The sequence below is a fragment of the Cnephaeus nilssonii genome, assembly GCF_951640355.1.
Source record: "Cnephaeus nilssonii genome assembly, chromosome: 22".
Taxonomy (NCBI): Eukaryota; Metazoa; Chordata; class Mammalia; order Chiroptera; family Vespertilionidae; genus Cnephaeus; species Cnephaeus nilssonii.
In genome coordinates, this window is record NC_137093.1 from 1122663 (window position 1) to 1138640 (window position 15978).

Below are 15978 nucleotides of genomic sequence, written 5' to 3' on the forward strand. Positions count from 1 at the left end.
CAGGGACTTTTGAGTCCAAGGACTTTGTGTCGTTTCTTTCAGATGTTTTGATCCTGACCCTCATCATCTCCTGTATGCAGTATTACAACTTCAGCTTTCCTTCTGTCATCCATTGTGAGCACCTTGCCATCCAAACATCCCTTCGCACTTTTCACACCTGTGTTCAGGAACCTCCGTGGCTCCTGAGAGTGAGCCTTAAACCTCCCCCTCCATGGAGTGCACTCTGCCTCTGTAAAGTCCTGACAAGAATACTTTTTTTCTGAAAACATCTCGCTTAGATCGCCCTGCCCTCACTTATCGTAACTTGCCTCAATGAAAGAAAAGACCTCTTCACTCCTCCCCTGACCCCTTTTCAATGTCAATTTCTTCACTGGAACTTTCCTGACTGAACCCCTAAACACAGTATAATAGTGACACGTGTGGGTCTAAGTTTAGGCATATGTGTGGATCTAAGTTTACTTTTTTTGTTTTAATTAACCTATTTGTTTACACACATGGAGAACTATCCGTGCCTGCTGCAGCCCCAGCCATGGCGTTCCACACAGAGCCCGCACTCCCTATTGCTTGTTGGTTGGGCTGAGGGGGCCAGGACATTGAGCAAAGCTAGAGCCCATGGAATCAGAATTCTAGGTTTAGGAAAGACCTTTATGGGCTCATCAAGTTTACTTCCAAATACCTTCATGTAAGACCACATTCAGCCTAGTCAAGATAAATAAGTATTCATTTTTTTGCATAGTTTTTTATAAAAGTTAACAATCTCTCTTGCTAAACCACACTTACTAAAAAAATTATTCCTTACAGCTAATTTGAATCCCGACTATCATTTAAGTCAGTATTCTCACGTTTTCCCTAGAAATGAAAAACAACTAGTTCAATATCTATATAAATTAAAAACCTTTTCCAAATTATCCCACAAAATTACTTTGTTTATATTCTTGCTTTCAGAGAGTAAATAGTATGAATCTTTTTGCCTTTAGGGTAAAGCTCTTCGTCTCTTCATCTGAGCTGCCTATTAGCCTACCCTATCTTTTGGAAGGGTTGTGTGTACTCCCTCAAACTATCTAAAATCTGCTCATTTTCCTTATAGGTGCACATCCTCAGTATGACGGGTTGGTGAGGAAGAAAAGCGGCATACTGCTGCTCACACTCGTGTCCTTCCTCATTTTCATTCTCTTCATCATCGTCCAGCTTTTCCTAATGAAGCTTCGGAAAGCACACGTGATCTGGAAGAAAGGTGAGTTGCCGAGAGCAGATGAAAGCACAAGATGCTGAAACAATGGGGAAGTCTGTCAGTTAGAGCTTTTCTGTTATCTGATGTGTTGTCACTTAAATAAGCAACTGTTTGTCTTAGAGTAAGCAGAAAATTTGAATCTCCAAGAACTATAGTGAAAGGGTGCAAAACCAAGAGAAACTAGAGCAGCTCCAGGAACTGGAATTATGTTATAAAAGTGTCTACTCACAAAAAGAAACAAAAAAGAGAGCTCATCCATCCATCCATCCATCCGTCCGTCCGTCCGTCCATCAGTCTATCTGTCGGTCCATCCATGCAATAAGCATTCATTGAGCAGCTTTTGTGTGCCAAGCACTGGGGATACATCTGTCAACAGGACAGACCAGGCCCTACTCTCAAAGAGTTCTTGTTCTAGGAGTGGGCAATCAAAGCTTTAGTCCCATTTTGAAAGAATGCACTCAACTTCCCTCAATCATATGTTAGCAATTTTTTTCCTAAGCATTCTGATTAAAAAGTTGTTGGAAACAAAAAATATATTATACTAGTGACCCAGTGCACAGATTTGTGCACATTGAAAGAAAATTAATTAGAAGGTAGCCGGCGGGCCAGGACTGGGCAAGATGGGCGGGACATGCCCTGGTGCCAACCTCCTGTGGTCCCTCCCAAGCTGGCTGCATCTGGGGTGGTACTGTGACTCAAAGAGCATTTGCTGAGTGAGCAGGGTCCCTTCGGCAGGTGGGGTCCCTCATCCTGGCCTGCGGGGATTGGGCTGAAACTGGCTCTCTGACATCCCCCAAGGGGTCCTGGGGTGTGAGAAGGCACTCTACAAAGTTGCTGTCGTACAGGGTGTGGAACGTAAATGCAAGTGTGCAGTAAACCAGATTCGGGCTGACATAACCCATGGCTGAAGGTGGAATCATGCGGCCTCACAAGGAATCGGGCTCCCTCCTCTCTGGTTTCAGGGTGTGTCACCTGAGAACCGAGAACCGGCGCTGCCAAATCACTGCTGCTCGGTAGCTCCTGCATTGAGCATCTGCCTCCTGGTGGTCAGTGTGCATCATAGCTACTGTTTGGATGGACAGTTAGCATATTAGACTTTTATATATGTAGACTAGGAGCCCATTTGCAGGAAGATTCCTCCAAGTGGCCACCGCGCCCGCACCCGTACGTCGCTGCTGCCCCGCCCCACCCCACCCCACCCCGCCCTGCCTGCCTGCGCTTTCCCTCAGCAAGCCACCTTGCTTTCCACTTTTCCTCCCTCTTCCTTCTAAGTTGTCTTCAGTCTTCACTCCTCCCTCCCTCAGCATATGCAAATTAACCGCCATCTTTGTTGGGTAATTTGCATACCCACCCTGATTGGCTGGTGGGCGTGGCTTGGCGTAGCGAAGGTGTGGTCAATTTGCATATTACTCTTTTATTAGGTAGGATAGCTAGCATAGAAAAATACCTATTAAAATACATAGACTCAACATCTATCAGAGCAAGAAGGGACCTTAGAAATTATCCAGAATAACCAGTCTATTCAATTCATTCCATAAATGTGGGTCTAGACTAAATTCCCTCTTTAATTCTGAGCAGTTACTTAGCCCTGTGCCATTCAGCACAGTAGCCACAACATGGTTATTGAGTGCCTGACCTGTGGCTAGTCCCTCCTGAGATATGCTGTAAGGATAACACACACCCCATTCTGAAGGCTCAGCACACACACACACACACACACACACACACACATGCACTCACATGCACACACATGCACATACATGCACGCACACAAGAATACAACATATCTAATAATAATATATTGGATCTACTAGTTAAATTAAATATATTACTAACTCAATTTCCCCTGCTTCATTTTACTCTTTGAGCATGGCTACTGGAAAGCTTAAAATGACATGTGAGACTTGTCCTATACCGCTATTGGACAGTGCTGACTTAGCCACACATGTGACAGAGGACTCATTGTTTTCTCCAGCAAAACCCTGCGAGTAGACTTAGAAGCAGGGGCTGGCTGCTCTGTGTACCTGCACAACAGGAAGTGCCATAGTATTGTTTCAGAAGCTGCCACTGACGCTTCATTCCCAGTTTTTAAGGGCTATTGATTGTTCTTTCCCAAAGGATAACATTTGAGTCCCAGCTGCTGTCATGTGACTTCTGCAATTCTTGTACTGCCTCGCACATACCTGTGGGCTCAGCGCAAACAGTAAGAATGATTGGCTGAATGCTTGAGGACATGAGGAACGCTGACTCTACTGCTGTATAGAAACAGAGGCATCATGTTACTCAAACATACATTTCTCATGTAGATGATGCCTGTGGCACCTGAAGTTAATAATTTGGTTTTCTTTCCTTGCAGAAAATGAAATTTCAGAATATACTCTGGAAAGTTACAAATCTAGGTCAAATAATGAAGAAACATCATCCCAGGAGAAGTATGGCCAAAGTAAGTCAACCATGTGACCTGATGTTTGAAAAAATGAAGCTCATTGGTTTGTTGTCCTTAAGGGGGAGCAAAAAAATAAAAATTTGATTTTTAGGACTAGAAAGTCGACTTCCGAAATCATCTTATAGATCTTAAGGGAGTGCATCTTGAAAAATGAAAAGTAGTTAAAAAAAAAACAAAGGAAGAAAAATCGCAGTTAGGTTCACGTAGCTGGTGACTCCAGCAGCCATCGCCGTGTCCTTGCTGACATGCATGCCCAGCTCTGGCTGCATGTCCATCTGTGTCCACAGTACCGTGTGGACACCCTTACCAATGAAGGCCTTTATATCACCTTGTCATTGTGGGAGTTGATTTAGCCGTGGCAGTTCTCCTGCATGTGGTGAAGAACTGGATTTACTCTGTGTATCCCGGATCCTAGCACAGGACTTGGCACAATGGAGTGTTGAATTTGTGTTGAATAAATGAATACAAGGCCTAACAAACTCAAACAGAAATGTGTTTTATTTTTTGGATGACTTCATTGCAATTCCTCAAGCAAAATATGTAAAGAAAAATTTGAAACAGAGTCTAAAAGAAAAGAAGAGACAAAGAGAGAGAGAGAGAAGTCTTGACAAAGATCCAGTAGAGAGAAGCAAATGTAAAGTGAGAATCTTATACCTTCCAACCTTTTGCTGCTTCATGCAAATTAACGTATTCTACCAGCTAAGAGTCACAAGAAATGCAGTGAGCTTTGCAGCTGGTTCTGTCCTTTTATGGAGGGTTGTGTAGGAATCGTGTCTTTACAGCCGTGCTGCCCTTCTTTCCTCCTGACTGAGTCGGGTGTGAAATGGCGAGAAGTAGCTGTACCAGCCGGAGTGAGCTGTGTGGGAGCTGAGGGTGGGAGGAGAAGTGTGAGCTACAGACAATTCGTTATATTGCAACCCATGTTTCTACATCATCGATTTCCTCAATCTTGTCTGGAAGGAGGGGAATGATGTCAGTTTTCCACATGAGTTGTGTTGCTTGCTCTGCCGGTTTTCCTAAGCAGGCAAACCGCACAGTGGAGCTGCAGCTTTTAGCAGGAAAGACACGTCCTGAACTCCGCGGCTGACCCAGCCAAAGCCTTCCAGTTCAGCCTTAAGGGAAGTTAGTGGGAGCACCTGCGCTCAGGGATCACTGCCTAGAGAGCCGTCCCCAGGGTTGCCGGGAGGTGGAGGCATACTTTCGCGGGCTCGGAGATGCTCTCTGGGCCGCCAGCCTCTGAGCGCAGAGTGGCACAGCCCTAGATACTCTTTTTCCCAGAAGCCCTGGTACTTACAGTAGGAAATTCTGCTGAAGACAATGTATTTTCCTCAGCAATACGTTATTTTGTAGCAGAAATGTCCATATATTTTATTTCAAGTGTATCCTTTTCATATAACAAGACCTGTTAAAAGTTAGACAATAACAATATATTCAGATCATTTATATGCATTTGTGCATTTCAGATTCAATTTTTAAGGCATTAACATTTGGACCTAAAATACCACGTGCAGTGTTTCAAATAAAGGGTGCAGTGCTGTTCAAGATAAATGCTCACCTCCCACATGTTTTCTCCTAGCTTCCCGTCCTAAGAGCTGCGTGGACTACATCACACAGCTGTGTTCAGAAGCAAAAACAAAAAGGAAGGAACACACGCAGCAGAAGTTAATGAGAGGGCACGCGCATGGGCCAGAGAGCGTCGTGTAGTGTCCCGCGGTAGAGAGCATGGCCCGCGGTGGGGAGCGTGGCTCCTGGCAAGGCACAGCCAGCGCTGGGCAGCGGCGGGAGGAGCCCAGCCTGTGGCAGGAGGAACGCGCGCTGAGTGCCACGCAGGACGGTGTCTTTCTCAGGAATCAGCCTGACTCAGAGCAGTGGACAGGACTGAACATGGACCTGAGGCTTCGCAACCTATGATGCCTGACCCTACTCCAAAGCAGGAAGATGCTACGGAGCCTTGGACTGGTCAGGGGAACCCACCAACAGGGTATTGTGATGGGAACAGATTTTAGATGGAACTAGTGAAACTACTTAAAAATTTTAAAATCTTTCTTTCTGGTCTGGCCTGTGTAGCTCAGTGGTTGAGCATCAACCTATGAACCAGGATGTCACGGTTTGATTCCCGGTCAGGGCACGTGCCTAGGTTGCAGGCTCAATCCCCAGTGTGGGTGTGCAGGAGGCAGCTGATCCATGATGCTCTCATCATTGATGTTTCTCTCTCTATCTCTCTCTCCTCTTCCTCTAGGAAATCAATAAACATATATTTAAAATAAAATCTTTCCTTCTGATCTTCATGAAAGAGACCTAAAGAAGGTCTCTAGTCCTGGGCACTTATTCTAAGACTAGGGGCCTGGTGCACAAAATTCATGCATGGGGGGGGTCTCTCAGCCCAACCTGCACCCTCTCCAATCTGGGAGCCCTCAGGGGATGTCCTACTGATGGCTTCTCTGCTCATTGCAGACCTGCCTGCTTGATGCCACCGCAGGCCCTGGTGTCTGCTCTCTGTGGGAGCCTGCTTGCCCTTAGCCGCCAGGGCCAGGGGCAAGCAGGACCCTGGTGACTGCTCTCTGTGGGAACCCTGTGGGGGACTGCTTGCCCCTCGCTGCCATGGCCAGGTGCAAGCAGGGCCCTGCTGTCTGCTCGCTTGCTGTGGGGGACGTTCCTGCCCTGCCCCTGGCCTCTTACACGTGCGCTGGCTCGGAGTGCCTGGGTCCCAGGGATGTTCCTGCCCCACCCCCAGCTGCTCCTTGCCTGCACATTAGGCCCGGAGTGGCCGGGGGGGGGGGGGGGTCGTTCTGGGACCCCAGGTCCTCCAGGCCACCTATGTGCACGCCTACAGGTTCAGAGTGGCCTGGTTCCCAAGGACGCCTGTCCATGGGATGCAGGCTGCTTGGCGCTAGCGCGCACGTAAGTGACCACAGAGTGGGAACATCTACCGCGTTGCCATGGCGATGCAGTGGATGTTCCCGCCCCACCCCTGGCTGCTCCGCACCTGCATGTGGCCGGGGGTTGTTCCAGGACCCCGGCTGCTCCAGGCTTACATGTGGGCCAACAGGCTCAGAGCAGCCTGGGTCCCGAGGAAGCCTGTCCCTGGGATGCAGGCTGCTTGGCACCGGCGTGTGCGCAAGTGGCTGCCCCTCCCCCAGCCGCCCTGCATCTGCATATGCAAATTAACTCAACATCTTTGTTGGGTTAATTTGCATACTCACTCCTGATTGGCTGTCGTCATCATGGAGGTACAGTCAATTTGCATATCTCGCTTTTATTACTGTAGATGGACTTGGGGCCGAGAGCGGTGGGTTCGGTGCCAGGGAGATGAATGCCCAGTGAGCACGACCCCGAGACGGGGCTCAGTGCCAACAGGCCCAGGACTCTGGCTCCCTGGGTTTTCTTTCTAAATCACAAAAGCTGACCTGGTGACAGCTTTTTTTTTTTTTTTAAATGACACTTCATTACAAAAACATGTACAAAAGAGCAATAATGATTTAATTAACCAATTAGTGACCTAATGGTTGCTTTTAAAAAATGATTTAATAGCAGAATATATGTATATTTGTTTTTCTAGTGGTTTGTATTCCAACTTCTAGTTCCTACTCTCACTTTCACATGTAAAAGTGGTGTGCTGGATGGACCTGGAGAGTATTATGCTAAGCAAAATAAGCCAGTCAGAGAAAGACATGTGTCACATGATATCACTCAATATGTGGAATTGAATGAACCAAATAAACTGATGATCAAAAATAGACCCGGAGTCATAGAAGCATGAACAGACTTGAACCTCAGAGGAAAGGCAGGGGAGGGTGGGTGGGAGGAGATCAACCAAAGACCTTGTCTGAATATATGCATAACCCGTGGACACAGACAATGGGGTGGTGAAGGCCTGGGTGGGAGGGGGGTGTTGGGAGCAGCTAAAAGAGATTAATGGGGGGGGGGGGAAAGGACCTATGCAATACTTTCAACAATAAAGATTAAAAAGAAAGGAAAAAAGAAAGTGGCATGCTGTGTATGATGTAAAACCTGTAATGAAGTGTTTGAAAATTCCCAGAATTAATTGGTACCCAGTGTGAGTTAGGCAATCTGTGTTTTAGACTGAATAATTAATGAACGAAACTCCCACTAACTGTAATATGAATATTCCAAGCTCCTCAGTAAATGACATTATATTATAACTAGAGGCCCAGTGCACGAAATTTGTACATGGGGTTGGGGGGTGTCCCTCAGCCCAGCCTGCACCCTTTCCAATCTGGGACCCCTCAAGGGATGTCCGACTGCCCGTTTAGGCCCAATCCCAGTGGACATCCCTCTCACAATCCAGGACTGCTGGCTCCCAACTGCTCGCCTGCCTGCCTTCCTGATTGCCGCTAACCGCTTCTGCCTGCCAGCCTGATCACCCCCTAACCACTCCCCTGCCAGCCTGATTGATGCCTAATTGCTCCCCTGCCAGCCTGTTTGCCCCCAACTTCCCTCCTCTGCCGGCCTGGTCACCCCTAACTGCCCTCCCCTGCAGGGTTGATTGCCTCCAACTGCCTTCCTTTGCAGGCCTGGTCCCTCTCAACTGCCCTCCCTTGCAGGCCTGGTGCCTCCCAACTTCCCTCCCATGCTGGCCATCTTGTGGTGGCCATCTTGTGTCCACACGGGGGCAGGATCTTTGACCACATGGGGGCAGCTATATTGTGTGTTGGAGTGATGATCAATCTGCATATTACTCTTTTATTAGATAGGATAGAGGCCTGGTACACGGGTGGGCACTGGCTGGTTTGCCCTAAAGGGTGTCCCGGATCAGGGTGGGGGTTCCCTTGGGGTGTGGGGCGGCCTAAGAGAGGGGCCTGTGGTGGTTTGCAGGCCAGCCACGCCCCCTGGTGACCCAAGCGGAGGCCCTGGTATCTGGAATTTATTTACCTTCTATAATTGAAACTTTGTAGCCTGGAGCGGAGCCAGGCCTCCTGCTCGCTCCATGACCGGCAGCCATTTCTGTTTAGGGTTTGTTTACCTTCTATAATTGAAAATTTGTAGCCTTGAGTGGAGGCTTAGGCCAGCCAGGGAAGGCAGAAAGCTTGGCTTCTTCTATCACCTCGGAAACCCAAGCCTCCCTTCTGCTCTCTGTAGCTGTAGCCATATTGGTTGGGTTTATTTGCATACTCACTCTGATTGGCTTGTGGGTGTAGCGGAGTTAGGGTCAATTTGCATATTACTCTTTTATTTGGTAGGACTAGTGGCCTGGTGCACTGATTTGTGCACATTGAAAGGAAATTAATTAGAAGAAATATTTTAATATAGCTATTTGCCCTTTCTCTATAATAGAAGTGTCAACCAAATACATGATCGACAATGACAGATTGAAATATATGCATGTGATTGGTGCCAGCCAGAGCTTTATATGTATCATGCATGTGTAAGTCAACTTAGCCTTTTATCTATACCAGTGGTCGGCAAACTCATTAGTCAACAGAGCCAAATATCAACAGTACAATGATTGAAATTTCTTTTGAGAGCCAAATTTTTAAAACTTAGACTTCTTCTAACACCACTTCTTCAAAATAGACTCGCCCAGGCCGTGGTATTTTGTGGGAGAGCCACACTCAAGGGGCCAAAGAGCTGCATGTGGCTCATGAGCCGCAGTTTGCCAACCACTGATCTATACTAATAAAAGAGTAATATGCTAGTTAGACCGGGAGACCTTCCAGAGACCTTCCGGACATCCTTTTGCACAAAGCCGTGTGCTTGGCCAGCCTACAAACCACCCCCAAATGGCCCTCAGCCCCTTGCCCAGGCCAGCCACACCCCCCAGCAGGGACCCTCACCTCAATGGGGATGTGGCCAACCTGCAAACGGCCCTCAGCCCCTCACCCAGTCTGGCCACACCCCCAAGCGGGGACCCGCACCCTGATCTGGGACACCCTTCAGGGCAGACCAGCCAGCCCCCACCCATGTTCCAGGCCTCTATCTATAGTAATAAAAGGGTAATATGCTAATTAGATTGGGAGACTTTCTGGACATCCTTCAGGACAAAGCCATGGTGGCAGGGCTGAGGCAGAGGCAGTTAGGGGCAATCAGGCCAGGAGGGGAGGGCAGTTTGGGGTGATCAGGCCTGTGGGGAGCAGTTGGGGGTGATCAGGCCACTGGGGGGCAGTTGGGGGCAAGCAGGCTGGCAGACAGATTGTTTGGGGGCGATTAGGCAGGTAGGCAGGTGAGCGGTTAGGAGCCAGTGGTCCTGGATTGTGAGAGGGATGTCTGACTGCCGGTTTAGGCCCAAAACTGGCAGTCAGACATCCCTGAGGAGTCCCAGATTGGAGAGGGTGCAGGCCAGGCTGAGAGACAACCCCCCTTGCATGAATTTTGTGCATCAGGCCACTAGTCTATACTAATAAAAGGGTAATATGCTAATTAGACTGGACATCTTCCGGACGTCCTTTCTGACAAAGCTGGGGGCTTGGCCGGCCAGCAAACCACCCCTGGCCCCTCACCCAGGCCAGCCACACCCCTCAGCAGGGACCTCCCACCTTGATTGGGGGTGTGGCTAGCCTATAAACTACCCAGGCCCCTTGCCCAGGCCGGCCCCATCCCAGCAGGGACCCTCACCCTTATTGGGGGTGGGGCTGGCCTTCAAACCCTGTAGCCCCAGCCCTGGTGGTCCCCCGCAGCAGGATCCTCCACCCCGATCCGGGACCCCCTTCAGTGAACCAGGCTTCTATCCTATACAATAAAAGGATAATATGCAGCCGAAACCGGTTTGGCTCAGTGGATAGAGCGTCGGCCTGTGGACTCAAGGGTCCCAGGTTCGATTCCGGTCAAGGGCATGTGCCTTGGTTGCGGGCACATCCCCAGTAGGGGGTGTGCAAGAGGCAACTGATCGATGTTTCTCTCTCATCGATGTTTCTGACTCTCTATCCCTCTCTCTTCCTCTCTGTAAAAAATCAATAAAATATATATTAAAAAAAGAGGATAATATGCAAATTGACCCTAATGGCAGAATGACCAGAATGAACAACTGCTGGACCAGTCACTATGAGGCTCACTGACCACTCTTGGTTCTTTTCCCCGGCCAGCAGGCTCTGATTGCCTGATGGCCACCCACTGTGGGGTTGGGGCCGGCAATGGCGGGAACAGCTGACCTCTCATTCCCTTCCCCCGGGTGTCAAGCACTGATCACCGATGGCGAACAGGGAACTGGGGGTGGGTGGTGGGGGGGGGCGGGGCCAGCTGCAGGCAGCTGGAGAAGATGGCCCTGGTTGCAGGCCAGGCCTAGGGACTGTACCTGTGCATGAATTTCGTGCTTTGGCCTCTAGTATATCTATAATAATAAAAGCGCAATTATACCAGACAGCCAAACGACCTTCCAGATGAAGCCGGGGCTGCAAGGGCATCAGGCCTTTAATATAGAATAAACTTGCTTAATTAGACCTGCTTTCTGACTTAGCTATACTTTTTCCATCCCAGTGAAACACCCCAACTTCTCTTTCAGGTAATTATCAGCAACACAGCAGTAAATAACAACATGAAGCAGATTATTATTGTAGATCACGCAGGGAGAACAAAGGGTAAAATATTTAACTGTAGCAGTGTTTGACTATATCCTGCACAGTGAGAAAACCTGAAGTCATTTTTAAGTTCCATCATTTCTTACTTCTTTTCAGTCAGGTCAAGTTTCTAAACTTTCTAAATCTTCATTTTCCAGCTAATGAAAAAAAAAAAAAAAAGGATTCTACCAAGTTTCCTATCTACCTACAGGACTTCTGTGAAGATCAAATGAGATGAGGCATGGGAAAATGCTTCACAGACATTTGGTTGAACTGTAAAATATTTTCACCTGGCTATAAAGCAAGTTGGGTTCCTGGGCTGAAGAAACTCCAAAGACTGTAGTGGCTAGGGAGAGGAAGCCAGGCATTGCTACGTGACATCATTACCCAATACCCACAATGACCGTTTCCAGGCTGGGCTGGGCTATGGGCTGCATTTTCCTCTATGGGGTCTTAGCACCACTGTTGTGATTTGGTGGTGTGTTGCTCTGGGGTGGAGGTGGGGCCTGTGTCCCACTTGGGGGAAGCCAAGTGTTGGTTTGTCAGTGCTGGATCTGTGGTGCTGTTTATTTTTAAACTAGAGGCCTGGTGCATGGAATTCCTGCACTGCATGGCTAGGGTCCCTAGGCCTGGCCAGCAATCAGGGCCGATCGGAGCCTTCCTTACCCCGGCTGCCGGTTGCCAGCTGGGGCCTTCCTTCCCCTGGCTGCTGTCCAGGGCCTTCTTTTGTTCTGCACTGCCCCTGGTTGTCAGCGCATTTCATAGCGAATGGTCGAACTCCCAGTTGGTTGAACTCCCGAGAGGACAATTTGCATATTAGCCTTTTATTATATAGGGTGGCATGGCAGCTCCTGCATTGAGTGTCTACCCCTTGGTGGTCAGTGCACATCATAGCTACCAGTCAGAGGGGCACTTAGCCTTTTATACACACACACACACACACACACACACACACACACTAGGGGCCTGGTGCACGAAATTCGTACACTGAGGTCAGGGGTCCTTCTCACATACTGGGAGCCCTCAGGGGATGTCCTATTGATGGCTTAGGCCCATGCCCTTTGTGGGAGGCAACTGGGCTGATCAGGGGAAGGCACCAGCCCCATCACCCCGCTACTGCAGCCACTGTCAGTCACCGCAGCCACCAAGGTGTTTTTATCAACACGGACTCCAGTCCCTTCACCAAGAAAAAATGACAACTTTCTTTAGGCATTTTCAAGATGTGTCTTTCATAGGATATGGATTTCTTTATTTACTTTTTATCCTCACCTGAGGGTATGTTTCCATTGACTTTTAGAGAATGTGGAAGAGAAAGGGAAAGACAGAGAGAAACATCAAAGTGAGAGGAACACTTTGATTGGTTGCCTCCTGCATGAGCCCTGATCTGGGCCCCGGCCAGGGAGGAGCCTGCAACCTAGGTACATGCCCTTGATCAGAATCAAACCCAGACTCTGCTGTCTGCAGGCCCAGGCATTATCCACTGAGTCAAACCGGCTAGGGCAGGATATGACATTTCTTAGCCCTCCAGCAGCGGACCTTTATTTTTTTCTCCAGAATTGTGGTGGAAAAACCCTAGATCACCTTTTTGGATTCTTATTACCCAAGTTACTAAGAATATTACCAGTAGCATACAGGAAGCTTAGCCAATGCGCAGTCAGAAAAGGTTTTTCCTCTATAGTTCACACCAATCAAGGGCTGGGCCCTGCCCAGGCCTAAAGCCTGTGGTCTGAAGCTTTAGGCCAGGGAAGGCCTCTCCAGCTCCCTCTGATCACTGGCTCAGCCCCTGCCCAGGCCTGCCCAGACCGAAAGCCTCTTGGGCAGGAGCGGACCCCCAGCTCCCTACAATCAATCGCAGGGTGTCCACTCCTACCCAGGCTGAAAGCAGACCCCCAGCTCCCTAGGATCGATTGCAGGGGGTCCACTCATGCACCAGGCGGAAAGCAGACCCCCAGCTCCCTGCCCAGGTGATCGAGCACAGGGGGTTGCTGGTGCACCAGGCTGCAGTGGACACCCAGCTCCCTGTGATCGATTCCAGGGGGTCTGCTTCGACACCAGGCCAAAAGCCTCTGCCAGAGGTTTTCAGCCTGGTGCCGGAGTGGACCCCAGCTCCCTGCGATCCGTTGCAGGGGGTCCACTCAGGGTGCCTATGTACGCAAATTAACCGCCATCTTGGTTGGGTTTATTTGCATACTCACTCTGATTGGCTGGTGGGCGTGACTTGGCTGATGGGCGTGGCTTGTGTAGCAGAGTGATGGTTAATTTGCATATTGTTCTTTTATTAGAGAGGATAGGTATTTCATAGGAAAAAAACACACAGCATTACACACAATAGGTTGACCTACACATTTCTTCCAACAGTGACACATATTCCTGACAGGGGATGTATGTATCCATCCATGAAATAGAATATAGGAAATACGTTTGTAAACGTGGCTGGGAAAGTCTGTTTGGAAAATCTAGTGTTAGTGTTTCAATCAGATGGACTTTGTGTTTGTAGAGAAGTGGGCGAACTCTCTTGGAATGAGTGACAAGCAGTTAGGCACACTGCTGTTGTGTTAGTCACAGGTTATACTTATTCTCAAATGGAACTCCTGCTATGGAATGCAAGCTCTGCCAGTAATAGGCATTGCACTACCTCATGGAAGACACCCAACTTACCCACACGAGGGCTACTAGTGCAGTCTTGAAAGGGGAAAACCTTTTCCAAATGAGTCTGGCAGAGCCTGTAAACCAAAGATGTAAATGCTACTGAGAAACAGTTTCCAGAAGAGCCAGTTTCACTGTTTCTGTGAGCTGCACATTGTGTACACTTTTTCGTAATTAGTAGGAGTTACCTTTAGCAATAATAGTCTGTGATAGAAAGAGCTTGCCCCAGTCCTGCTGGGTGTGAATTCACTCACTGTAAGTAATCACACACTTCACTACAGTTTTACACAAAGTGCAGAGAATGGAAACAGTAAAAGGGAACAGTCCTAAGGAGGTTTGCTAGTAGCATTTATCAATACACATGATCTCTTCAGTAAAAAATGAATCCATGCATTAACCTTTGGGAGTAGTGTTCATTCTTTGAAGGAATGCACAGGTAGACTTATTGATGGAATGGTGGTACCTCCTGTCAATGTTATAATACAACGCCATATCCCGGAGAACGTGTTCGAGCATTCCTGACATAGTTGCCAGGAGTTACACTTAGTGACTATAGTCTGGGGGAAAACAGTTGGCCAAAATCCTGCTTGCTGTGAATTAATTCCATGAGTTTTCAAACACTTTGCTACCTGTTTTACAGAATTCACACATCACATCTGGTCTGTGCTAGCAATTTTTGCAAATGTGTTTTTATATGTGATGTCATAGACTAAGATATGCAATCAATTAGAGAATAAGTTTTACTCTTTGAAGGAATACACACATAAGTCAATTGGTTGGAATGCTGATAACCCCTTTGGAATACTGTCATGTAATGTCATTTACTTGAGGAATAGGTGGAGAAATTTATTACCTAAGAGGTAGGGTTACATTTAGTAATGACAGCCTGTCAAGAAAACAGTGGGTCAAAATCCAACTGTGTATTCATTCTTTCTAAAGTGTCCAACCCTTCACTAGAGCTTGTACACAATGCACAGCTCATTGAAATACAGGCAGTCCTCAGGTTACGTTGGACTCAACGTACATTGTTTCGTGGTAACATTGCCATCTCCCATTTACAGTATTCATAAAAAAAGTTCCATCATTTCAACATATGTACATATGTGCTTTATGGTTTTTATTACTTATTTACCACAAGTAAAGGTCAGGAATTATCTTTCTTTAAATTTTTTTTTACTGTTTCACTTCATTACTGCTATGTATGTGCTCCATGTGAGTGACGTAGGTGCTTATGTAGGTGAGTTCCTACTTACGGCAAAAATTGCATTATGTCCCGCCATAGGAATGGATCTCTGATGTAACCCGAAGACTGCCTGTACTAATAATAGACTATCCGAGACACAGTTTGCTAATCAAATACTATATTGATTATATGTTGTCATAGAGTAATAGATGCTTTACCTATTGGTAATATGGTTCACACTTTGAAGGAATACACAGGTAAACCCAGTGTGTGGATGGTATTAAGGTCTGTGAGATATTGGAATACAATGGCATGAACTTGGAGAGCATGTTGGAACATTCACTGATCAATTAGTAGCTGTGTCATTTAGTAATGACAGCCTGTTTTCGAAGCAGTTTGCTGAAATCCAACTAAAGAAGAATGAACCCTAAGGGTTGTCAAACACTTCACAGCAGATTTACACAATGCAGGCTCATGGAAACACTAAAATTAGAAAGTTCTACGTGGAGTTTGCTAGTTGAATTTACAGACATTGCATAGGGCGTTTAGAAATGTATAGGACATATCAGAATAATACTTGCATGAAAATTTGCATTTATGTAAGACAACAAATAGTAAAATCCTATCTAATAATAGAGTAACATGTAAATTACCATCACTCCGCTACGCCCACGATTGGGCGGCAGGAGGCTGGGGGGCGGGACTCGGGGTGGCCTATCCGGCCATTGAGAGGCACGGATCCGCTGCCACTGAGGGGGGCTACCCTGCTGTTGAGAGGCGCAGGGGGCGGGACTCTCAACGGCCGCTGAGGGGGGCTGCCTCAGACACCTGGCTACCCGGCCAGCAGTTGAGAGGCGCAGCTGGGTGTCCCCGGCAGGCCCCCTAAGCGGCTGCGGATCTGGCCGTTGTGGAGCTGGGGCCGCCCGCCCCGCCCCCGTGGCCTCTGCGGCAGGAGCGGGAG

The 15978-nt window shown here is 47.9% G+C and overlaps 1 protein-coding gene across 1 annotated transcript in view; it reads left to right on the forward strand.

Moving 5' to 3' along the window:
* The window catches only part of CRTAM (cytotoxic and regulatory T cell molecule), a gene marked incomplete at both ends in the record, with an annotated part of 41291 nt that extends 35910 nt beyond the window's left edge, over positions 1 to 5381 (forward strand). Inside the window, 3 exon segments of the mRNA XM_079762938.1 lie at positions 1088 to 1234; positions 3588 to 3674; positions 5254 to 5381. Coding sequence (XP_079619064.1) covers positions 1088 to 1234; positions 3588 to 3674; positions 5254 to 5381 — 362 coding nt within the window.
* Between the last annotated feature and the right edge of the window lie 10597 nt (positions 5382 to 15978).